The sequence below is a fragment of the Lagopus leucura genome, unplaced genomic scaffold (genome assembly GCF_019238085.1).
Source record: "Lagopus leucura isolate 7727_CA_CO unplaced genomic scaffold, USGS_WTPT01 Super-Scaffold_73, whole genome shotgun sequence".
NCBI lineage: Eukaryota > Metazoa > Chordata > Aves > Galliformes > Phasianidae > Lagopus > Lagopus leucura.
The window spans coordinates 45713029-45740473 of NW_024962252.1; the positions used below are offsets into that span (position 1 = coordinate 45713029).

The 27445-nt window shown below is 34.5% G+C and overlaps 1 protein-coding gene across 7 annotated transcripts in view; it reads left to right on the forward strand.

Moving 5' to 3' along the window:
- LAMA2 (laminin subunit alpha 2) overlaps nucleotides 1-27445 on the forward strand; it is a 320859-nt gene that overhangs the window by 149253 nt on the left and 144161 nt on the right. For all 7 annotated transcript variants that reach the window (XM_042877434.1, XM_042877458.1, XM_042877450.1 and 4 more), the window contains exons 13-16: nucleotides 11352-11453; nucleotides 11973-12187; nucleotides 17701-17812; nucleotides 22353-22466. In XM_042877434.1, coding sequence (XP_042733368.1) covers nucleotides 11352-11453; nucleotides 11973-12187; nucleotides 17701-17812; nucleotides 22353-22466 — 543 coding nt within the window. The remainder of the gene's footprint in view (nucleotides 1-11351; nucleotides 11454-11972; nucleotides 12188-17700; nucleotides 17813-22352; nucleotides 22467-27445) is intronic.

A 27445-nucleotide genomic window follows, 5' to 3' on the forward strand; every position in this document is an offset into this window, starting at 1 on the left:
GCTTCAGTCTACACCATTTGCATTAAATCAAAGGCAGCATGAAACCCTGCTAAATATTAAAGAGTTTGAGATTGAGGCAGAGAATTTACATTGTTAGTCAAGACTTGTTTTATGATCTAGAAGTTGGGCTTACATTAGAAGTGAGCAGAAAACATACATTGCCAACAAAAATAAGGAAGAAAAAACACGTTCAACTAAATGAAATTTATGTTGGAATATAAATCACATTAATCACACTCAGAAGACCTTGTATTTATATATTATATATGAACCACGTACAAGGATATTGACTCATTGTGAAATTTATGGCTAATGGTTACATCAAAAATTCAAAAGATATTGAAGGGAAGTCAAGGTTGATATCCTGTCTCAAATGTAAAGTGAAGATTGTTTTTCCAACCTATCTGTGGAAATTCAGGATAAATACTTTGAGAAATAAAGTACTTTATTTCTTTGTAAAACTTTACTGAAATAAAGTATACAGTAGTGAATAATAAGCATTTCTAAATTTTATTAAATTCAAGATTGAGGCACTGCTATTTAGCTTTAACAATCTCAGAGCATGTAGTGAAGTTCTATTCTGATACTTCACTGTTTTAGGTTGCAAAATTGCAGTTATTCTTTGATTCTTTGTTCCTTGTAACACTGAAAGTGATAAGGATTTCATCATTCTTCTGGTCTTCAGTGCACCTAAGATACTGTCATTCTGCATTCTCCATTCTCCAAGGATCTAAGTGAGAAAACATTAATCAATCAGTTGTTAGAAACTGAACTTATCTTGAGAGAAGTAGGTAACTTGAAGTGATTGCTCTGCTTTTTGTAATACTTAATTATTTAAATATTACAGCTAGTATATGTTAAACATATTTGTCCTGACATTACAGTAGGCAATACTCTCATCTTTGCAGAAGTAATATATATGAATTTTTACTGGCATCAAGAGGGATATATTGTCAGATATTTTGAGGCACCTACTTCATAGAGAGCATCTCAAATATGAATATACTCCATGTATTCATAAAAACACACACATATTTCCCCTCATGCACATATTTATTCTTCTCTCAGATGAGATTGTTATTATGTCAAATGTTTTTGTAATATTCTACATCTGTTTTTTTTCTACCAAAACACTATTTCAGTTCCAACATTATAAAGGATCTTTGATCTTTATTAGTGGGTATTGATGTATCCATCAATTTTCAACTGGAGATAGCCCAAAGCAGAGTAAGACTTAAAGAAAACAGGAAGAACTGAGCCTACTCAATGGAAAATATACATAAATAAAATTTATGTGGACTGAAGCAAAAGTGTTAAGTAGCTAACAGGCAGCTGCTGTGTGGAGGAAAGAAACTTGTTTTTTTCATACACATGATGAACAGGACAAAAAAGAGTGAGCTGAAATAACAGCAACATGGGAGAGGTGACACATTTGGAAAACTTTTGGCCAATAAAAATTAATAATTCAAATAAATGGAGGAAGTTACTGAAGCTTTTTCACAGATGTGTTTGAGAATGCTTACAGAGGTACATATTTGTCTACATTTTAATACATTTCATAGGAATCTACTGAGCTCTCAGTTTTACACCTCATATTTTCCTGATACTAGCATTTTTGGCAGTTCCAAGTGTATAATCTCATACCCTTACTGAAAAAGGAATTTTTGGTCAAGATCTGCTGCACCAAATCAGCACCATTTTTGGTATCAAGTTTACACAAGAAGTGAACTTCAGGATCCTTAAGACTTTCAAGATTCTGTTAACAGACAAATGTGGTATATCATATATATCAAGATAAGAATTTGCCATTAGTTCAATTAGTGTTTAATGAAGGTTTAAATTATCTAATTAATATACAAAAACATTATTAATAGTACAGTTAGATTTTTTGTAAGAGAAAGCTTGCTTTTTGTTATCTACTTGAGGACTTATGCTGAAACATTCTGTTCCTGATGGACTGTACCCATTCAGAGGATTTATGCTGGAGCAGTTCTAGAAGAACTGCAGCCTTGGGAAGGAGTTCATGAAAGATTGAATCCCAGGGGAGGTATCACATTCTGAAGCAAGAGAAAAGTATGAGGAAGGATGAAGCTTTAGGAGCTGATTGCAAGAACCATTTCCATTGTGCCACTGAGGGGAGGAGGCAAGAGTCATGACAATAAATTAAAGTAACTTTCCCCAAGTTGGGTTTGTTTTGCCTGTGAGCAATATCTCCATCCTTATCATGACCCAAGAACTTTTTCATCTTATTTTATCCCTGTTCTGCAAAAAAGGGGCAGTAAGAAGACAGCTGGATGGACAGCTGGCAGGCAGGTAATGTTAATTCATCAAAATCTTCCAAACTCAGACAATGCCTTCAGTCCTAATATTCACGTTGGTAGCATTTACATCACCAACCTTTCATGACTGAGTATCATATCTATCCATCACTGTTAATACTTCAGTTGATCACTTTTAGCTAAGCTCTTCTACCTGAACATCATTAAATATTCAATGGTGTGTTCTTGCTTTTAGGTAGGATCAAGAAAAGAGCTGCAGTCCATCACCAAATTTCTGTTTTTCAGTTAGTTATCCGTTGCAACACCAGTATCTCTCTCCTTATGTTGGTTGTTCTTCCAGGATCTATGTGTATATTTTCTTTCATTTAAATCTGCCAGTGGTCTGCATCCTAATTATATTTTGGTCCAAGATCTTGAGTCAGGGCATTGTCTGAAAAATGACAGATCTATCGTTCCTTCTTTCATATTCACAATGAATGAAATTAGAAATCTCTATTTTCAAGAAGGCAGTGGCCAGGAAGGAAGCTGCCTGTCATCAAAATTTTAAAAAAAAGTAAATCAAAAGTCATCAAAAGTGTGAAATATCCATATTTATAATAGCAGCTAGGTAAAATACATTTAGTGCAATTTTAATGTAAGTCAAGAGATTTCTTTTTGAACAGTCCATAAAACTGAAAGGGGAAAAAATGTGTTAGCATTGATAGAGAAAGTGAATTGAAGAGGTCTGTTATAGCTAATAAGGTCTAGAATATTCTCTGAAAAGATACAATAGTTAGTGTTGAATTAAGATGATTAATGTGAATATGCAGAAGATAAATTTTCAGTAGAAAAAAAAATCACACCATTTTATTTTCATTGCTGTATGTGAATTCTTACTCTGTATTCATCCTCTACATACATTATGATAATGTCAGATTTTTTTTGCAACACTAGACTGTGCATTTATTCTCATTTAAGATATGAGGATTATATTACTTTTTAGATGCCTCTGATATTTTCAGAAGATTAAAATAGAGTACATATAGGGCAATGTTATCACATAGTTTTCATGCTCAATTTGTTGTGCAGTGTATTCTGTAGCCAAAGAAAAAGAAATGTCTGACTTTTGTAAAGTGTATTTAAGAAGAGAATAGGAGGCTTTCTTTGAAATACATGATAGTTGCTTAAATCCACATTACACCTTTTGGAAGAATATTTACAAAATACCATATGATGAAGTGCAGAAAGACAACAGACCTGAGAACATTTAATCTCAGCAGAACTTGTACCTACATGCATAAAACAAAATTCTTGTTTTAATAATCACATTCACGCTCCCTATTTTAACATTCCTCATGGTTTATGACTTCCATGGAGCTTATGTCAACGTAAGACCAATGTTGATACTTCAAGCAACTTAACCAGGGACTTTTTCTATTAGAAGACAAAGTACATAATTTATTAGAAAATATATTCCTTCTAGTCTAGAAATTGAAGATAATGAACCTATAGGAACAGCTGACAATAAGTGCAAACCTGAATTGTCTTCTTGTAAAACAACATAATTTTTCTGATCAAGTGATTTAAGGGAGACATTTTTTATGTTTTTCCTTTTTTAAGGAAATAAAACCTTAACTAGTATAATGTTGAAAATAGCACACATGAATGTGAAAACCACAGAGATCATAGAGCTAGATTATCCTCATTGTGATAAATAGATTTTCTTTTCTTTTTTTTTTTTTTTTTTTGGCCAATTCCCGTTAAGGCAAATTGAATTGATGGAATAACTTTATTTCAGGAGGGTTCATGAAGAAACGCTGTTTTTCCTTTCTCACTTAGAAACCAGCTCACTTGTCTACTGCCTTTCTTTTTTCTCCCTCATCTCAATGGCTTGATTGCTCACCCTCCCGCCAGCCTTTTAAGAATAAATATCTTTTCTTTATGGAAGATATTATGTAAGAAATATAGATAATCCAAACATTATGAAAAAAAAAACAAAACAAAGCACCGCAAACCTGCAAATATTTTCAGAGAACCTTAGGATGATTTGGGGGCAACAAAGTTGTTTTGTTTCTTAGATTTAAAAAAAGCAGCACAATTTTGTAGTTTTCAAAGATTAACATTTATCAACTTTGTGAGCGTATACGCAATCTTAGTACATGTGAACACATTGCCTCGAGAAAGAATAATATGCTAATTACCATGTTTGGTGATAGCAAGTGCATAGTTATTTTCTTGATATAATAAATAACGAATGACAGATTTTAACAACACTGAATTTTTTCAATTCTGTTTTAAAGCATGTTTAGTAATTAAGTGCTGTCTGTACTGTTCAGGAAAATATTTGCTCCTGGAGTAAAATAGTATTAAAATTCATTGCTTTTGTGTGATACTTACATATATTTAGTTACTATTAAATAGCATGAATCATGCATTTCTACTAACATCAAATGCAAGGTTTTCCTCTAAAAGAAAACAGAGATATTTTTCAAAATTATGTTAGTTTGTCATGAATAAGCTTAGCAGAAGAAAGGCTGCAAAACTAACAAGCCAGTAATGTAGCAATGAATTTAATCAAGGGAAAGCATTGACTACATAGTCAAAATCAACACATTCTAACCGACAATAGAGCATTTTCAGGAAAAATCACAGGAGTTCTGATTCACTGCTTTGTTTTCCATGCTTTGCAAAACCAAATCAAACTACAAGGAGGTTTTTTTCTTCTTTTATGATTAGTGTAAGTGAGTTATAGAGTATAAAGACATGTTTCTACAGATCTACATCATTGTTTAATACTCACTGTTTTTTTTTACTGCTTTTATTTTGATATGTGATCCATAGAGGTCTCTGTGATATTCAGAGAAATACTAAATAAGAATGTATTATTATTGTGTTATTATATCAAAAGATAAGCCACCTCTGAGAGAGGAGAGAATTGGCTTTGCATATCCCTGCATTTTGTTAAAAATAAAAGAATTCGAAATACTGATATATTTACACACCACTTCATTCAAAATCTCCCATTTTCAAAGTTAAAAACACTGACAGATATTAAAAGTATCCTTTCTGCTGGAATAATTTTGCAAAACTAATACTGCAGTTGCACAACTCTTTTGTACTTGAAATACTATGATATGTTTCAATTTCTTATTGTATCCATAAGTGCTACTTATGTCATATGTTGCTTTGAATTATTTGTGAGCCATCATTGTGGTACAGTATTGCTCATTGTAATGTTGCAAGTTAAATAGAAGGAGGTAGGAAAATCCCTTTTGGTTAGAAAACTGGCTAAAAATTAAGGTATTTTTCATTATCTATTGAAATAACATTCCTAAGTATATTCCTTGATGTTTTACAAACACAGAAACAAAAGACTCCAAGAACACTTAGAGCCTTTGTATAACCAAGAGATAGTATTTAAATATTTCTTGTTGCTAGTTGCATTGCTTGAGTTTTTTCAGTAGCAAGTCAACATTTTAGGAACTATTCATGGATTTTTATTTTAAGATCATCATATTGTTGCATGTGTTCAACCATACTGGATACAAATACTGATTGTTCATTAACGCAATAGACTGAGGAAAGTATTCTTACTGAGGTTAGCTTTTAATTTTGTCTTGAACACTTGCTCTTGTGTTATACTCCTGCTTTTTTTGTTTTTGTTTTTGTTTTGAGTTATCATTGCATGCTGGGATTTTGTTGCCATTGAAATATGAGATTTCTTTAGTTTTGCAAAAGTATGCAAATTCTTGTACTTGGTTAAATATTCATGGAGGAGTACAGCCAGAGATAGGAGAGTAAGGGCTGGTCCCTAAATCTTAATGGAATTGAACACTGATGTAAATGTTCTCATTAGTGTTTTATTTTAGTATTAGAAGACGGAATTTATTGATTTGTCTACTATAATTATAGTGTATCCCTTTGGAAGACTATGAAACTGGAAGGTGAACATTTAATCAGTAAAATTAAGAATTACTTTTAGTTATGAGACTGACAACTACAAGACCAGAAGTAAACAGTCTTAATTTAGAAACATTTGATGGGGATATGTTATTTAGAAACGTGTCTCTATCATTGATTGTCTGAAACATCTACACAGTGAAAGAATAAGGAGAATTTTTGTCCAGACCTATATCTTTAAACCATTCTTTCTCTGCTAAATTAATGCTTATTAAGATTAGAATAGCTGTTGTAAAACTCAAGCCATCTACTGGTGAGTTTCAATTAGCATTTTTTTTTCTCTCTGCAGTTTAACTGTTTTCAGATAAGGGAAAAATTCTGCAATTTTAATGAAGTACCTGGTACATTTTAAAAAATATATCCCTTAATGATGATAGTCAGGGGCAGACACTTATCCGCACTGCGAGACTTCCAAAGTCTGAGTCTTGTTACCACAGTAGTGGGTATAGGTAGTAAATGTGCATGAAATATAGTTACCATGTCCCTACCAGAAGGATATGTACCCTCTTTTATATTTTTGAGCCCTTGATCAAGTTACAGCAGCTTAGGGAATAGTAATTGGGAAGGCACAATCACCAAACAATATTTGGTCATATGGAAAGCAAAGTAGGAATAAGAAAATAAGTAACTTTTCTAAGGTTATACAGTATGGTTACTATGGTTAAGTAGCTCTTAAAAAAAAAGACCACATATTACACATTTTTGAAGGCTTGTCATTAGCAAAGTCGATTTTAGACCTCAGGAATGATTGACCAGGCTGTTCTGCGGATCTTTAGTGACAGGAAATGACAAGTGTTCAAGAAACCTTTAAATGTTGTACTAAGGAACATGGTTTAATGGGGAAATATTGGTGATAGGAGGATGGTTGGACTGGATGATCTTGGAGGTCCTTTCCAACTTTGGTAATTCCATGGCACCTGGGAATGGTGGTAGGGATTTGAGAATTCATAGGGTAAATGTCTACATTCATAAGCACATTTCAGGAAACAGCATATAACCTGGTTGTACAAGCCTTTAAATCACAGTTTCATTATTTTTTTTCAGTACTAATTTCAGAAGGAGCAAGTTTTCAACATAAGTGGCAGCACAGGGCTTATAGGAGAACTGCTGTCCTTCTGTTCCTGTCTTCTTTAAGAACTGAGATTCTATTGATTTTTCCTTTCAGGAAAATGGTATCACTAAATGTTTTTATATTCTGCACTAAACACAGTGGATTGTTGAATATTATATAGATGTCTATTTTTTCTTTGCTTCCAAATAATGTAGTCTAGTTCATCTAAGGAGGAAGAGACCCAGAGTTAGTACATGGTAATACTAATATAGTATGTCAGTAAAAGTGAGGCTGGTCTAAGTTTATAGGTATAATTTAGAAATCCACAAAGAAGAGGCTTTCTTTTTAATTAGTTAATCTTTTCCATTGAAATTATTATTATTATAGCAGGTACATAGAACTGAAGAATCGTGTATGATTTTAGTTGAGCTGTGTTGCATGTCACAAACCATTTAAAGCAGGAAGAGCCTGGAATTATCATGCGATTGTTACAGTCATGATGACAAGAGTCATCCACAACAAAAATTTTGCAATGCTCATTCTAGGCCAAGAAGCAAAAAGCAGCAAGACAAAACTCAAAAAGCTTTTGATTTTCTGATTACTCTTGATTTACGAGAATTCTTGCCAAAAAAAAGGGATGACTTATGGAACAGACGTTGGAATATACCACCTTTAGCTTTCAGTGTCCTTTTTCTACTTACCTTTCAGTTATTTTTGAATCTGAATGTATCATATTTCTCTGATGGGGACCAGGGAATTCTTTCTACTGCTAGTGAACATCAGGAAGAACTTCTTTATTGTGCAAATGATGGAGCACTTTCACAGTTTGTGGAATCTCCTCCTTGGAGATGTTCAAATACCATCTAGACATGCCCCTAGACAGCCTGCTCTGTGTGGCCCTGCTTGGGCAGGGAGATGGACAAGATGGACCCAGAGGTCTCTTGCATTAACCTGTTAATTCTGTGGTTCTATGAGAAGAAGAAAAGAGGCTGTATCATATTATTTATACAGTCCCGGAAAAGAATGAGTTGGAAATCTTCTTATAATGTTTTTTGCCTATTTTGTTCACTTTTCTTTTTAAGCTAAGCCACAACTGTACTATCATTCAAATGGAACATTATTATTTTGCTCCTTGCTTTATCAGACCAACATGAAGACCAGATCAGCAAAACATAATTAAATACCATAAATTTACAAAATTTAAAATACCTTGTTCCTATAGAAAATAATAATCCAGATGAGAGCTGGATTATCAGTGGAATATTGCATGAAACCTAAGTAAATTAAATTAGTAAGAGCAGGCTTTTGGCCATTTCCTGAAGTTTGTGGGCTGGTTAAAAAAAACACATATGCATTTAGAGCCATCTGTTAAGATGGTAAACAGTGAATTCACCACTTGGTCAAATTATATCATAGTGACACAGATACCAATCAATTTTGGACTAAATTGGCTGGGGGGAAAAAAAAAAAAAAAAAAAAAAAAAAAAAAAAAAAAAAAAAAAAAAAGGCTAGGAGATATCTTTCTCTTACTCTAAAGTATTTCCTACATATTGTCAGACCTAGTGTTCTGGTAGCAAATCTCTCTGTATTTGCTGAAATCTGTGTCATAAAATAGATGTGTACCTAGAGAGTTAGTGAAGGTGAAAGAGCCCAAATAAACTTTGACATTTTATTGTAACTGTATCGTGGAAATTCAAGAAGGCTAGTAGGGAATGTTAAACTCAATGTTATATGATTTTTTTTACCTCCAAGCACTGCATCTAGGGGTAGATATTGTCACCAAGAATATGATACAGACACAGAAAGACTAAGAATTCATGTAATTTCTTAGAACAATGACAGAAAGCAAAAGAACATTCACTGATATATCTCTAGGGTAAAAGGAGGTTCCCTCTCCTAACCTTGATTTACTATCAGCAACTTGCTGTGGGACTCCTTCTTGATTTTGTATTCAGTGGTACATGTATTAGCATTTCCACATGAAATGTTTTGCCCATTAAAGTTTGTAAATTTTTTTCTTTTACTCTCTGCTATTTTTTTTTCCTGGTAGCATTTGTTCACTTGGCATCGTTCCAATGCCTATCTATCAGATATTGTAATAGCAGAGTTTGTATTTCCAAAAAAACATGTCTCTGCTCTATTTATGTATTACAGATGTATAGGTCTAATAAAAATATTAACTTTCTTTGCAATGCTTGTCTTTCTAGTAGGAACTTAACTATATTTCTGATAGAAAGAGTAACAGTGAGGATGGAAAATATTGTCGAACTTCTTAATATTAGTTGTGTCTTTTATTTCACTCATTTCTAATGTCTGGTTTTGTGTAAGTCTAAATTTAGCTTAATATATTTTTGCTTTTGAAGGCATGAGGTTCCCTTGATTAGGCCAGAGAGCAAAGCCCCTTTAAGCTGTATCTGTTGATACACAAATGAAACTACTTTAGATATAAACAAGGTGCACGTATTTGGTTTTAATAACAAACTTATCATGTAACCATTTACTCATCTTTGAAATGTACCTTATTTCTTCACATTGTTTTTTAGCTGTAAATACAAAGTGAATTGGTTTGAAAGTCCTCGATTTGTGTTTCACTGTGTGTAAAAACATTTTGAATGTAACATGCATGGTCTACTGTTGCCTCAGTGGCATTCTGGAGTAAATCTCTTCCAGTGTCAATGGCAAGTTCTGCAATCTGTTTGAAGATGGAATTTTTAGTTTTCTGCTTCTGTTTTAGAAACTGTATTTAATTCCAGGGAATAACGATTTGGAGTCAAGTGCAGTTGTATACCTGTATCTCTTCCTATCAGGAATTTGGGACAATTGCAATTTCTTTAGTAATAGACTTCCTTAAGCAGTATGTTTTCTAGGGACTGGCATAATGTATTAAGAGGAAACAGGTGGTGCAGGCTAGTAGTAACAACTTTCTTGAGTTATTCAAACAGAAGGGGGTTGAAGAGGTTGCGTTCTTTTAGGCATCTGATACCATTCTTTTATTATGGAAAGAAACACCTTTCTTCCTTCAATTTTATCATCTGTTGAAGTCTGTATGTAGGTTTCCATAAATGTCAGTTGCCTATTTTACATAGGTTCTGTGTACTTCTTTTAAGTATGTTAGCTTTTTTTTTTTCCTCAGTTAGCTAGAGAGATTATCTTAGTTAATGTTTTGTTATTTGTAATTTTAATGAGTTAGTTGGAGTTCAAATACTCTGTATTTGAATCTGGTAAAAAAAAAAATATATATATATAGCCCTTGCAACCTCTGATTTACTAAAATGCTCCCCAGCAATAAACAAAAAAGGCACTGTTTTTTATATATTGAACACTGTCAAGTCTGCAATAGTTTATTTGCAGCCTAAAATTAATTTGCATTTTCCATTTTTTCATGACAAAGCTACTGTGTTACTGTCAGCAGTCTGCTTTTGAGTGCTAGAAGACCATAGGAAAACTATAGTATGACTTGATATAGTCTGGTTAATGACCACTTGCTCTGAAAGATCAACTGAACTGATGTGAAAGCCTGGAACATACTTTTAAAGTAAATTCATTTGTCTCCAAGAGGAAAAAATCTTACTTTTTTTACAGTTCATCCTAAAAAAAAACATAAATAGATTTATTTCTTCTTCGGCAGTTTGCCCCACCAGCTGAACTGAAGTTATTTTATCCTTTAAAGGTGGCTAAGGTTGCTCAGGTAAAGGGCCAGACTAAATGAGAACAATCTATCTGAGATGTACTGAAAACCTAATGTCAGTGTCAGGTGGAAATTTGCATAGATTTCAGGTCTGTTTCTGATGACTTTGTTAGTCAGTGTGTAAAAGTAATTCGTATTCTTCAGTAGACACTGAAGAAAAAAGTGTCTGAGTGTGATTTTGAGATCCTTGAGGAAGAAGGGAATGGTCCATATAGCTGTAATCTGTAGGTATCTGCCTATGTTTGTTTTTGCACCAGAAGTCTATTTCCTGAAAATGCTGTCACTAAAATGAATTTGCCCTCAAACAGTTAAAGCCTTTTAATTAATTAATTAATTGGAGGTTTTTTTGTTTGTTTGTTTGTTTTTGTTTTTGTTTTTTTTTTGTCCTTCCTAGGTAACAGCAGTTGGAGGGCTTCTGAAATTCACAGTCTCCTATGATTTCACAAAGCAAGAAGAGGCAGCTCAATTGATGATCCAACCTGATGTCATCATAGAGGTAGTGACTGCATTTTCAGCCACCAATGGAAAAAAATATATAAGAAAGAAAGAAGGAAAGAAAGAAAATTACTTTCCCCTTCTGATGTTCAATGTGAAGCCTGCTGATTGAGACCCAGCACAAAACTGCAGGGCTCATGTAACTTAAGCTTATTTATTATATCAGAAAATCATCATGCTTTAAAGAATTAAAACTTCCTGCATCTAAAGGGCTGCCTACCAATATTGCAGTAGTTTATAAACCTGTATTCCATGTGACTGACTGGCTGAGATAATACTTCTATGTTCTTTCAACAGACCTGTTTTGTGTAGCTCATAATTGTATGAGTTTATTTGCACTGACTTTGTGATTAATCAGGCAAGCCCACTTTGGTTTATGAAAGACTAATATTATTCCTGATGTTCATTATTCTTATAAAAATATGTATTATTTAATAAAACTTTTACCTCAGTTGATTGCAATAATAGATTTTTTTTATAATTTATTTCATATGTAAAAATCCCTTATGTCTCTCTCTAGGGAGGAGGTGATTTGAGAATCAGCACTCCAAAAGGCAGAATTCACTTGCAGCCTTCTGAAGTGCATACTGAAGAAATTGTGCTGAAACCAGAATTTTTCTCTTCGCATGGCACTGATGTTCCAGTCAGCAGGAGAGAGTTCATGACCATCTTTGCAAACTTGAAGAGGATCCTCATAAGAGCTACATACAGCTATGGGATGAATGCCATCTACAGGTGAATGGGGGAAATGTGTCAGTGTTTCAGGCAGTTTCTCAAAATACTTGATTTTCCTCTCTTCAGAGAAAAAAACAGGCCTTTAAAACAGGCTTTAATTTATTATCATTAAATCCATAACATTTACTCACATGTTCAGTACCTTTTTTCATTTTGGGTATCAGCTGTGTAAGAAAGTGAAATCACAGGGACTGTTAAAATGCGAATAACAGGTCCATAAATGTGATTATTTTGTAAATACTGCAATTCTCATGTGCACAGTAGATCATGGAATGCAGTGACGACATGGCCAAATAAGAAATTGTATATTGCTTATATATTGTTTTCCCTATTTAGTGATCACAGAAGGCTGCATTAACAGTGGACTAGAGAATAACAGTCTAAACCTCAAAGCTGGCCAAGCAGCTAGAGGGGAATTTGGGGCTTTTTAAATGAGTACCACATGCAGAAGTGGTTATTCCAAAAGCTGTTCCTTTGATTTATGTCAGTGTGCTGCCTAGACTGCTTAAAACCATGATTGCATGTGAATTCTTTTGAGCCTTCTGAAAAAATGAAAGGTCATAAGAAACTGCGTAGCTGTTCTATCTCAGTGGCTACAGTGTGGTTGAACCTATAAAGCTCATATTACATTTAAAATTTTGATGAGTGCACATGCAAAATTCTTGTAAGTGCAACATTCCAGGTTGGCTTAAAGACCTGATACTGTAATTGCACTCTTCTCTAAACATTAATAATTAAGCGGCATAAATAATACTTTTTAAAAGATGTGCCACAAAATAGATTGTGTAGTAGCTTTCCACTTACAAGTTATGAGACCTGAAATGCTCTTTAATACAGACATCACTTGATTCTGTGGCATGAGGCAAGTTGAAAAGAAGGGAGTTGATAGTATTTTAGTGGCTATTTGTTGAAATAATAGATACAGTTCTTGCCATTGAGAAATGTTTTAAGCAATCCAGTAATCATTTAAATGCTTAGGTAACTAAATACATCCTAAATTGAAAGGCAGTTTTTGTTAATAGTGTGTAGCTTTCTTATTTGAACTTCATCATTATAAATTTTTTTTTGCACTGCAGAAAGAATTCCCTTTTCTTCAGGTTCTTTCCATTTCTGTGGCTTAATAGTGTGAGTTATATCTCTATAAATAAGTTTGCAATTCATCACAGTCTTGAATTTGAGCCAAAATGATTCCTAATTTGCTCACTTGGTCATCAGCCTGAACTATTGCAATCCAATTTGAAGACCCTACATGTCCCAGAACTTTCCCACCCTGGTGTTCAAGGACAAAAAAAAAAAAAAGAGTATTTAACAGAATTTTCTAAATTAAGATTACATGAACAATTTTGAGGTGAATGATAGTGGCTCTTATGTTGTTTTGAATGAAAAGTGTATGGTTAACTCTGGGCAAGAAGTTTTACTAAGTTTTCCAGGAAGTACAAACTTCATCTGTCAAGGGTTTACATACATATATATATTGACATTTGCACTATGATGAGAAAAGAAGCTCTCCTGCAACAAACATTTTGGCTAAGCAGTTAAAATGTGGGAAGAGTGTACATTGCTGGAGACGTACTGGCTTCACCTTGAATACAACAATGTTGAATACAACAGTGGACATGGGATGGTCAGGTCAGCACAGCTGTGTAGAACTGGCACAGTCTGTAGTTTGTACCTTGTAAGGAAGAAGTGGCAGACCTGTCACTGTCATGTCTGGAAAACCGTGTGTTGCCTCCTGCACACCAGACTACTACTTTAGCCATTTGGCCATGTGTGTGGTACTTGTAGTCTGCCATGTAGTCTGGCTCATGTACAGCCTTTTGAACCTTTTAGTGATGTATTATTAGTAACTTGCCAGAAACATGTCTTGAAAATATTCTTTAGGAAAAGTTCCAGGACTTACCTATAATTTGTGCTTTGCAGGTTGGTGGTGTCATCTTCTAGATATAATGACATTACACTCTGGAATGTTGGTCCATTAAAGACAGTGATTTAAAAAGAGGTTCAGTGAAGGACTAAGATAATTTTGGGAGTGCCTTGTTGGCTAGAGATGGTTTTACATTATTGCTACATCTAGCAGTCCCTTTGATGCCTTTTTATTTACCAGAAAAAAATGCAATGGCAAATGCATTACAGAGATTTCCATCAGCATGAACAGAAGCCTCTGTAAATAGTTTGTTCTAAAGTAAACACATTTTGTTGACTGCTGTCAGGATGCTCATTCCAGTTAAGTGGGGGATAAGACTTGAGCAGGTTTGAGCAGTGGACCCAGGCAAACCTCATGAGGTTCAACAAATTCAAATGTAAGATCTTGCACCTGGGTTGAGGCAAACCCCATTACTAATGCAAGCTGGTAGGGGATGAAAGTATTGAGCACAACCCTGCTGAAAAAGAACTGGGGGGTACTGGGGGATGGGAAGCTAAACATGAGCTTGCAATGTGCCCTCACAGCCCAGAAAGCCAACCATATCCTGGGCTGCATCAAAACAAGCGTGGCCAGCAGGTTGAGGGAGGTAATCCTGCCCCTCTACTTTACTCTGGTGAGGCCTTATCTGGAGTACCGCATCTAGATGTGGAGTCCTACAGGAGAGACATAGACCTGTTGGAGCGCACACAGATAATGGCCACAAAAATGATCCATGGAGTGGAACACCTCTGATATGAGAACAGGCTGAAAGAGCTGGGACTGTTCAGTCTGGAGAAGAAAAGGCTGTGAGGTGACCAGCCTCACAGGAAAGAAGGGGACACGCTCTTTATCAGGATCTGTTGTGGTAGACCAAGCTTAAAGAGGGGAGATTTAGGTTGGATATAAGAAAAAAGTCTTTTATAGTGAGGGTGGTGAGGCACTGGAAGAGGTTGTGTATAGATGTAGCTGATGTCCTGTCCCTGGAGATTTTCAGGGTGAGGCTGGATTAGCCCCTGGGCAACCTGAGCTAGCTGTGTGTGTTCCTGTTCATTGCAGGGGAGTTGGACTAGATTACCTTTACAGGTCCCTTTCCAATTCTAAGGATTCTATTACTCTAAGATTTCAAGATCCAGTTTAAGATTCCAGTCATAACCAAATGAATTGGATTCTTCACCTTCAGTATCACTGGAGGAATAATAAATTTGCCTATTTGAGTGGGGTTTACTGTATGGAGTTAAATTTCTGAACAGTACGTGTTCCTAGTCAAATGATGTAATGGCATCTACTGAAATCAAGCCCAACTTATGGTCAGTACCTGTAGGCATTTTGCTGATCTTCAGTGTATGCTCCAGCTCTGATTTCTTTATTTTCTACTTGAGTTTAACTCATGCTAAAACATACCAGGCACAAAGCTGTTCTCATAACTCTAATATTATGAAAAACAAATATTTTCTCATTATTCTGTCCCCTTAGCTCAGCTAAGGGTGAGCTCCAAATGAAGACATTTTTGCTGAGGAAATAGATTGAGCATGTTTTAGAAAATATTTTTGGGTAATTTTAAGCTTAGAAAATTGCTCTATGGCACAAATAGAAATCTTCCTCAAACGGGCTTTCATTTACATTATCAAGTAGGATATACAAAAATGAGAATACAGAAATGCAGCAATCAATTTGAAAGTGACTCAGCTTCTGGGTTTCATTTGAGAAATTTTGCTCATACTTGACAGATCTTCCAAACTGTTGATATTGAGTCCATCTATGATAGAAGCAGCAGGCCAAGACAACTCTCTTGTATCAAGTTGTTTAATCTAATGTCTGTGATTCAAGAATGTTTAGTAGCAATGTTTCTTTAGGTTTAAAAGGCAGGGTGGCCAATAACAGAAACTATTGTGATGCCAAAGGTAATGTAGAATTGATGGTAGATGCAAACAGAAAGAGAGAAAGAATGGCAGAGGATTTACTTCCATATGCAGAGTTAGGTTCAAGACAAATGAACAATGATTGGGTCAGTACTTCTTGTGCTTTATGTAGCTAATGTGATTCAGATGCCTGGCACAGCAGACAGTAAACTGCTGATACTGCCTGAAACATCCCCTTCTCTTTTAATCTTGTTTGTTTTTAGAAGTCAACAGTTGCCTGCTGACAGTAGCAGTCAGCTTAAATATTTGGTCTCAACTTTGAATCTCACATTGTTCATGCATCTCCAGGATCTACTGTCCCATTACTGCCAGCATGATATATTTCACTGAATGTAGAATGGCATCAAGGAATCAAAACTGCAATGTCAAAATGGAAAAAAAAAAAAATCATTGTATCTTTTTTCAATGTGTAACTGTTAATGCTAAAAAATGTTAAACACATTAAAATCCCATTTAGCAATAACAGAACCTAATGAAAATTGGAACAATTCAGTGAATACAAATGTGGGATAATTCTGGATGGATGGTTTCTGTGTTTAAATGCTTCTTTTTGTTCCAAGATCTGTTACTTGGTGAGAGAGACCTCCCTGTGAAGCTAGATAGGAATAGGCATCATTCTCTCAAAAGAGTTTCAAGAATCTTTTCCAGAGGTTCTAATATTAACAAATTAGATTTGCGTTTCTTACTGCATAATCTCCAGTGGTAGTCCCTCCAAAACCTAATTATATATCCAGTTATCACAACATTTGTTTTTCTGGAGTTCCTGTTTGCTTTATGCTTTTCAAAGGAAATGATTACTTTTTAACAAAGTTCATGTGGTGATAGAAATATATTTTCTGTGAAAAGATACATTAGAAAAAGACTTTCATGTTACTCTGGTAATCAAACAATCTACTAAGATTGGTAAGTGAAAGTTTATTTTTTGTTTAAACAAGAGGAGAGAATCTTAGCATTAATTCCTTTAGGCAATAAGTTTTTTATTTTATTTTAAACTTTTTTCCCATCATCCCTTTGCCTAAAATTATATAATGGAAGTTACTAATTTTAGGACTAATTCCTACTGCCATAAATAGTGGTGATATCCTTGTTAGGTTATAAGAATTGGAAACATAAATAGATTATGATTCTATAGTATGCACTGAGCAGAAAAATCTCCAACTGTCTCTTCTTTGTCATTTGGAAAACTAGTAGGACTAATGGTAGAAGATCTTACTCCATGTACGTAACACTTAGATCTTCCTGGACAGAGCTGAAATCTTTTTTACAGAGGCTGGCTCTCCAAAATAAAAAGACCTTATAAGCAAAGATAAGTAATGTAGTATTTTGGAAAGTTGGTGTAGTGTTTTAAAAATTTAGAAGACATTGTTTGGTGTTAAATTCTTTCTATATACAGCCATAATACAAATTGCAACATACAGCTTGCTGGGCAGGAATAGCCATCCTTCTAACAAAATGCTGTGAGACTTTAAAATCTATTTTTATCAGTGTATGCCTGACCATGGTCTCCCTCACATGATAGCCAAAAATAGTAACAAGGTATAGAGAAATAGATGACTTTGAATACCTTCTTATTTTTAAACATATATATATATAAGCAAGCCAACCAATGTCAGTATATGCTCTTGCATCTAAGTACAAAAGTACTTTTGTGTAATTCATTGTGTTAACTCTTTCATTTCTGTTACACCCAGACTAAATGGTGTTAGCATTGAAGCTGCTGACTACTCTTCAACTGGGAGAAAGCTGGCATCTTCAGTGGAGTTATGTGACTGTCCCCCAGGTTATGATGGTACCTCATGTGAGGTTAGTATCACAATACAGACTATATCAAATGTGCTAACACTGTGATAGTTATAAGTGACCAGTGGCCCTGTGTTGATAGAAATTAATATGAGAACTGTCCATTCCTGATGTAAATTTGGCTTATGTTGTCTAGTTAGTTTTATTTCTAGGTAGCAGTTCATTACACGTGATATTTGAAGTCTGGAGTTCTACATTGCTTTGGTGATTTCTAAGTTATAGAAGGAAAAGACATTTCTCTAAACAACAGAAAACAAAAACAGTATTTGGTGCTCTTCAACCACTTGATGTTACATAAAAAACATCAATATTAGAAGAACGATAGCAGTAACAAAATTGGACCAGATTACCTGATTTAATGTGGTTAAGTTTTCCCATTTTTTTTTCTCCAGGACTTTACCATTTGCTGTGGAATATTTGGGGATTGTGTATACTTCTGTGAGGATTATTTCCATACGCACTTAACCACAAATTCATTATCTGTCTTACAATGTATTCATACATGTACGCATAGGATTAATCATCTCTTATGTGCATAGTTCGGTTAAAAAGAAAACAACAACAACAACAACAAAAAACTTCAAAAGCTTTGCCTTTAAGGAAATAGTCCCAAACACCAAGATGCTCTACTTCACAAAACCACAAACAGTATGCCATTTACACAGACGCTCTAGGCATCTGCATGTCATCTCTCCTTTTCTTTAAAACCTTCAATGCTTATATGTGATATTTAGGGCCTAGAGTCTAGTTTCATGCCAAATGTATTTGCTTCTTGCTGAGGCTAGATAGACTAATCTAGAAAGAAGACTGGAGGCAGCAAATGGATATTCCTATCACTTCCAAAATGGTACAGGCAGGGAAAAAAGTAGAATATTGTCCGCCTTGGCTTAAAAATTAATTTTAAGTCAGATGTCTGTTCAGTTTTTGAGATAAAAAGTGGAACAAAATGTCACTGTGCTTCACTTTTTTTTTTTTAATTTGTCTTAAATTCAGATTTTGAAGTGATTTCTAAGAAAAATAATCATAAAGCCCAAACAATTGGAAAGCCAGATGTTCCAGTACCTACTTTTGCATTAGAAGCTGTGAGACTTCAGTAAGGTTCCTGACTTGGTGTTGCTGAAATTCTCTGACATTGGGTTAGACTTGATGATCTTAAAAATTTTTTCCAACCCAAGATTCTATAATTCTAGGATTCGGTGCTAAACCGTCTGTCCAATTCAAAACAGTCCATAACTTCTCGTACATCTTTAAGATCATATTCAGAAATAGAAAGATCCTATGTAGGTAGCTGCAAATTGACAGTCTCTATGTTGTGGGCAGGTGCCCATTTTGGCTGTGTGCTACTGCAGACCCCATGAATTAAACTATGAAGGCTGCTCTCAAATTAAAGCCTCATATGGTATGGCAGTAGAAGTTGAATCTTCCCACCAATATTCCATTCCATTCTGTTGCTATGTGACAGATGGCAGCAGAGGGACACTGACAAAATGACATCTGACATGGAAGTGCCTATGAAGCAAAGGTGTGTCCTTGAATTTCTCCATTTGAAAAAATTGCATCCACTGACATTCATTGACCCTTGCTGAAAGTTTATGGAGACCAAACAGTGGATGTGAACACAGTGTGGTGGTAGGTGGTATGTTTCAGGAGTGGTGACATTGAAATGAAAGATTCTGGATGGCCATGCACAGCTGTCACACTGTGAAAGAGCACCTCAATCAGCTAATCTGCATGTATCAATGGATTACAACTAAGGAACTGTGTATGGAACTGAATATTGTCTTTGTTGTGTTGGAAATAATGGTGGCAACACAGGAATCTCACAAAGTTAGGTGGATCCTGTAAATATTCACATAGGAACAGAAAGAACACCGTATATAAGATTGTCACGACCTACTAAAGGCATTGTTTCCAGTGACAAGATCTCATGTCACCACTATGAGTCAAAATCATAACTGCAGTCTGTGAAGTTGCAACATATGAATTCTGCATCAAAGAAAAAGCTCAGGATGCTGCTCTGTGTGCGTAAAGTGACAAGCACTGCATTTTGGGAAAGGAAAAGAATGATCTTTCTGACTTTCTTGGAACCTGGGGAAACCATCAAGTCTGGTTACTATTTTGCAGTGCTGTCCAAAGAGAGTCCAGAGAAGTAGACAACCTTTCTCTTGCAGTATGATAATGCTGGGCCACACACTAGTTTGAAGACAGTGGAGCACATTGCCAGTCTTGGTTAGACTGTCCTACCATACCCACCGTATAGTTAAGATTTGGTGCTTTGTGACTGTTCAGATTTATGAAAGATGGATGACATGGGCAACATTTTCTTGCTACAATGCCATCATAGCAGCTGTGAAAAAGTGGGTTACCTCTGCCATTGTAGATTTTTATGAGCATGGCATACAGGCAATCACTGGTAAAAATGCATAGCTAGTGGTGATGAGTACATTGAAAAATAGTGTTTTGCAGCTGAGAATTTGCTATATCAAATGGTTTCCTTTGTATCTGTTGTAGTTTCCACGGAAATGAATAGGAGGCATTACTTTTGGAGTGACCTATATATTTTGTATTCCCTACCTCTAGGTTGAATTTCTTACCAGGATTGAAGACCAAAAAGATATGATAGGCTTCTGCCTGATACTCATTGAATTTCAGAGCACTTTTGGACAGCTCAGAAATGCTGAGCTGCCATTTCACAAAGCTGGCCTATTTTAGGATAGAAAAACAGTGAAAATTTTCATTTCCAAGCATTTATTCACAGAATTAATTTCTCATGAGTCTTTTGTAGTGGAGGTTCTACACATGATATACGTGGAACAGTTGAGCTTGACAGATAAAAATGTGGAAATATTTTTGTATTCTGAGTAGATGGTTTCACTTTTTATAACAAGAACGGGAAAGAAAAAAGCAAGGTTTTCAATTCATAGAGAAACTAGTAGTTAAGAAAGAATACAAACATAAATTGAAATTGTGGCATTATTTAGAATACTATTTCTTTTTCTTCCAGACACTTCTGGACATGTTCAGCACTTCTTCCAGTTTTAACCAACCACAGTCTTATTTTTACTGAATTTATGCAGGATTTCAGTTTCACTTTCTCTTCTTTTTATCTTAAAATTTAATGTATCTGTTTGTTCCCTGGGTAATGATATTGTGGTACGTGGCATACATGCTGCAGCAATGAAGACAACCATTATTTACTTATTTTCTTGATTTGAATGTTTTGGCATTATCAGTCTTCAGAAAACAGCCAATACAATTTAAAATGTGCTGTCTCTTATGAGATTGTTCCATTACACATATTTGGAATTCATTTTCTGCAAGATTGTTTGAAGAAAATTGTTATGTTTTTGCTAGTATGTCTGACAATTGAACACATAATTTCATGAGCTTAGGTAAAACAGATAAAATTTCAGATTTCAAATACCGGCGATGTGTGACAGTTACTTTGTTCTATTTATGTGAATCTTAATTATTTGTATAATTGCTGTTCTCTATTGGATTTATTTCCTTTCTATTTACTCCTTTGCTTTCCCTGTGGAAGAAGTTATGTTTAATTTGTACCACTATGACAGTCAGATGGGCAGGAAAGTCAGAACTTTCCTAGCTTTTGAATGCTATGTCATGTCTTTTCTTAAGATTGTTATCTGCAATCTTTTATTTTAGGTCTGTTTCAAGTTTTGCTATTGACGTTCCATGTCTAAGCCCTTTAGAATTAGTGACTTTTGGAGCCTTATCTTGTGCAATATTATGTATACATGCATATTAGGTCATTTTTTTCAGAATTACCGAAAAAGAAAAAAAATTTAAAGAATGATTTTACAGTAACAGCTTACATAATTGCATCTCATGCCATGGAGTGGGGAAGCCTGATTTCTGCTAGCCTGTTTTTCCTTCCTGGATTTTATAATTTTTTATCTTTAATATTCATATTTCTTTTAGGAATTCATAACCAAGAATAAAAAAAAGTTTGGGGATTTTTTTAAAAATAATATTTTCAATTCATCTTCAAATTTCTTATACATTTTGCAGGAGAAAGACAAAAAAAAAAAAAGCTTCCTGATTTAACTTTCACTCTTAAAAAAAAAAAAAAAAAAAAAAGGAAAGAAACATTTTGTAGGCAGAAGTGTAGCTATGTAGCTCTGTTACTAGCCTTTGACTACACAGTGTTTTAATTGCTCTTACAGCTGAGCTACTCAGAAGAGTTTTTATGGTTTAAGGGTTATTTTTGGCTTCTCCCTTCTCCTTCAGTATTTTGCCTTCTGGCTATTTTTGGTCTGTACCTCTTGCTTTGATGGTGTCATATTTCAGTTCTTCATTTCTCTGCTTTATTTTACCATTTCTGAAGAATGATCAAGTTAAGGCTTCCTCTAACCTCACATCTGCAAATAATGCTAAGGTCAATCCAAAGCCGTAGCACCAAGAACAAATTTCCAGAGAAATGTTGGCATTTCTATTCATCTGACAAGAACGTATTTTTGTGTGCGTGTATCAAATTTAACTGTATTTTAAAACTCCAAACAATCTGTTTATATTTTCTCTGCAGTATTGCTGGCCACAACACAGACGTGTAAACGGCACAATCTTTGGTGGAGTCTGCACACCATGTACATGCTTTGGTCACGCAGAATCATGTGACAATATCACAGGGGAATGCCTGGTAAGTTACCTATATATAGAAAGCCTGAAGGACCTCAGCAACGTCAATTCAATATGCAAGTGTAATTGACTTAACCACCTCTGAGACCTGGAATATCTAAGCAGAAAAAAACAGAAGAGGTCTTTATGTTGAACTGTTGCTGAAGTTAAGATTAAATCCCCTCGTACCAAGATATGGTAGCTTCTACAAGTAAACAAAATGAATTTTTAATTACATAGGATTTATGTTTTGAAAGAGAATCAATAGTACAAAATACAGCATGCTGAAGACAGCAAACATATCAATATTCTTTCAGGCAAGATTTATATCCCCCTCCTCCTTGTCTCCTGTATTATTTTTTTTACACTACAACTTATAGTATCTAGCAGATAAAATTGTAAGTTCTGTTCCAGCATGATATGAAGATATTACTATTGTCTTCCTTCATTTAAATTCCTACTAAATCTTGATAAAATTATTTAATAAATTATAAAGAAAAAGCAAGATTGTGGCCAAATCAACTATTTTTTTCTCATAGCACAGGGAGATTTTATTGGGAGTTACCTATTTAGCAATTAAAATTCATGATGTTACCCACAGCAAGCATACTAACATGATGCTATTTCCAGCCCATTCGGTGGCTTTTTGGAATGGGAGAATTATGCTGAATAGACTGCTCTGACTAACTCAAGTGCATTCTAGTTTCATATTGTCTGTCATGGCATGAAGCTTGAAACATTTCTCATTTCATTATTCTTGCAGAAACACAATTTGAGCCATTGCCAGAATAGTGGGATATCATACTCTCATTTCCCTGTAGAATTTCTAGCAGGCTCTGTATTGTGCATGTTTCTAAGTGTTTCCTCTTATTTCCCTAAGAAAAAGCAGTTGGAAAAAGTCCAAAATGAAAATTCAGGCTTTTTTTCAATGTAATTTGGTATTTAGAATTATTGCTGGTCTTCCTGTTTTCCCCATCCAGGATGTTTAATTGCACTGCAGTACAAAACAAGACATCCTCAATGTGTAGATCAGTGAGTTTTTCAAATTACTTTTTCATGAATAGAAGCTTAAAATGATTCTCAATTTAATTACACTGTAAGACTTAAAGAAGCATCAAGGACAAAAAAAAATAAAACCACTTATGACACAACAGTCATGTTTTGAGTTCTTCCATTACATACAGTGAAAATATTTATGTCTAGGGTAATAGAGTTTTGTGTTTCTTGATAAAGATAGAATTTATTACGTTAATGATTTTAGCCTCTACCTATGACAGTTGTAACAATAGTGTTAACACATTTCTATTAACAGAAAAGAAAGGGAAAATCCTGTTTAAGTTATATCGTAACTCCTGATTATTTTACTTAGGGGTTCGTAGCCCAATGGAATTCTGAGGTTGCTTTCTTCTGAATCCTCAAGTTTTAGCCCTTGAACAAGTTCTCTGTTTTATTCTCTTGCACCAGTCAGGATGTGAGAGAAAGTTGTAGAGTTACATACTGTGGTATTTTTGCTATTTCATCTGATATTACCTATTAACTGAGATAGTAACATGCCCCCTTCCAACATTTCAAGGGGTGTTGATGTAAAGATAACAATGCTGAGAAGGAAGTGGAAAATAACCAGCTGAAAATGTACTTTAGTCTATCACATATTCTTTTTTCCTGTCTGAGCTTACACTAGATCATTCTGTAAACAGGAGCACAGGGAGCCTTAGACCAGGTCTGGATTTTTTTGCAGCTTACTTTGAAAACACTGTAAATGAAGTTAGATTGGTTAGTATCCATGCAGGCTATTAAATGCTGCTATTCAATTTGGATCATAAGCCTTTTGAAGTGAAAGAGGGAGAAGTCTGAATGCTGAAAAAGAGAAATGTATCACATCAAAGGCATTCTTTCTATTGAGGTTTACACAGCCTTTTGGCCTCCTTATTATTATTCATGGTGTTTTTCCAGCAATACAACAGACAAGTTACGCATCTAATTTACTGATATACTTTTTTACTCTTCCTTAGCTTTGAAATGTACTTGAAAAGCAGCTGAAATACATTTTTGACTTGTGATAAAAGCTCAAATCATCTGCTTTGACATAGGCCTGTATAAAAAGCTCATTTTAACACATATCTTGTAGTAACCTGTAAAGCCCTTTGATCCCCACAGCAACCATATCGAAAGCTGTGTAATATATAGTTCTCATTACCATTGTGATATACATAACTTCTTCGGTACACAGAGCAAGTTCTAGCATAAGGAAACACCCTTCTGTAATTTTACACACATATATTCATGGTAGTTTTAGAAGATCGATGAAACATAATCCTCGTGAAGAGCAAAAAGAACATTCCAAGGCATTTCATTCATGGCAACATATCACGTTCTCACTAGTAAGAAAAGAGAAAGCATATCTTTTGCACTTCAAGATGTGCTGAAATTATTAAGAGGGAAGTCCTCAGTTGTATCTATTTTGTATCTGATTCAAGCAGCATACTGTGTAGGTTGAGGATAGTGTCAGAGCTAGTAGTCAAGTTGTGCTTTTGAAAGCTTTCATCATGCAAGCAACATCTTTGGATACTCAGCAACAAGTGATGGATCCTCAGCTAAATGCAGTGTAGGCCATACAACAAGTGAAAAATATTATGTAAAGCATGTGCACAACTCCTGATTGCATTTATAATACCAGGAAAGGAAATTGTTGATGTAATTATGACGTTACAGTAGGTTGAAAATGCCAGAAGAGCACATTCATGTTCTCAAAGAGACAAAACAATGAGTCTATGACTAGAAGAATGTATTAAAATAGGTACCCAACTATATCTTCATTTTCTTTAACTATCAACTTCCCTGAATGTCTATGTGACACATATACTCCAAGACTTGGCTGCAACATGCCAAAGCACTGATCAAAGCGTTGGACATACTCCCTGATTAAAGTTTTAATTTCATCACTAGCCCTCTATTCTAATAATTTATGTATTCATACACTCAGCTGCAGTCCCAGATAAGCAGATGAGTTTTTCAGTGTGAACTTAAGTTTCCCTGACACTGCATAGAGATTTCCACTTGGTTTCTTCCAAGCTCGGAAAGCCATCTCAGTAGGAAGTGTTTAAAAATGCACTCCAGGACATCAGCAATTAAGCTTTTGGGCAAGAAAGTCTGATTCATGCATAAAATTTTTAATGAAAATGAATTCCACAATCTTGCTTATTCAGAGGCAAAGTGAAGTTTGATGGTGTTTGGATATAAAAGAGATCCAGAAAATTGATGCATTCAAAATAATTTGAGATCTAGTCGTTTGAATTTGATGGCATAAAGATTTCAGCATAAATTAATTCTTGATCATAAAGTCGAAGAATTTGTGGAATGGAGCACTGATTTTTTATTTATTTATTTATTTTATGAAAACCACAAGCTTAATGTGTTAGAATGCGTTGTATTATTGTATTTCCAAGGGAATATGTATGTAACGTATTCTGCAGTTAGGAATAGTTGTTCATGATCATCTTTATACTCAGTCTCATGATACATTAAAGAATTATGAATATCCTTACAAACATGAAATTAAGACTTCATAGGTTTAAGTCATTACTGTACATTTGGAAGTTTCAAACTGAGATTAGACCAGTTAATACGAAGGAAACAGATTTTTTGTGAATACTGATTGTACTTTAGAAGGATTAATAACTCACCTATTCTAGTAAAGTGATCTGGAAATTTGGCAAATGAGTATAAAATTTAATGTATCACTGAACAGGTGAAGTGTGTCACGTGGACTGTCTAAATGTTGTTCTTTGTCCTATAAGATCAAGACTGTATTGGGGAGAAAAGTAAGATTGCACAAGATTGTTATTTCTCAGCTCAACTCTCAATGCAACATTTGCTCTAATTTTGGCACTACATATGATTGGGGTTTTTGTTTGTTTTTAAATTTATAGTCACAGTAAGGAAGAAAATGGATGTACAGGTCTGAATTTAAGGAGAGTTAGGTTGTAAGAAAATAATTCATCAAAGAGAAAGTAGTCAGCTCTTTATAATATGAATTGCTTTCTCCGAAAATTTAAGGATTTTTGTTGCTTTCTCTTTTTCCTTACAAAAGAAGCAGCTGCAAATACCACTCTGTAAGCTTTAAAGTAGTGTGTTAGCTCCCCTCACTTTAATAAGATCCTTGACATATAAGCAGTTCATATTCTTGAAAAACATAAGGATATGTCTGAGGTTATTTAAAGCTCAACATAAAAGAAGAATCCATTATTTTTCAGAAAACGTACAAATAATTTGACATAATGCTTTTAAAAAATTGAATTGTAAAGGATTTTTCCTTCTATGATTGAAATTATTTTTTGTTATATCTTTTAAAAGCATATCTTAATGTTAACAGTTACTTTTTAAGTGTGGCCTGTAGATGCTTCTCAAATATAGCACTTAAAGTAACAGTCAAATGAACTTAAATAACCTAATGAAATAGGATTTAATCCAGCTGAAGGATCCACAGCCATACTTCTATTTGACTAAGTCTCAATTGTTAGTATTAGTGCACAATCTACCAAATGTCTCATAAGCTAATATGCTAATGCTTTTATTTCGAAGATACGCAGATTTTATGCACACACAAGCAATAATTATGCACCCTTTGTAAGTAAATACTAATTCTGAAGACAAATGCTGCCATCAACAGCATGCCTATGACTGAAAAGAAAAAATACAGTGCTTAATCGGCTGCCCAAATACAAGGCACCAGCTCTGCAGAGTACAATGCAAAGTATTTATTTCCATATGGTAATAATCTGAAGAGAAAAAGAACTGTTTATTAGAGCAATGCCATTTTATTTACCCCTTATTGAAGATATGTTTCAGGCAGTAATAAATACCATCAAACATATCAGCACATATACATGACTTTTTGTAAGTGATAAAGCAGTTTTGCAGATGTTCTTCAAAATGGTTTTGATTAAAATGATAAGGTTAAAAATATCTACACATATTAACAAAATTTAAGGATTTTAAAGC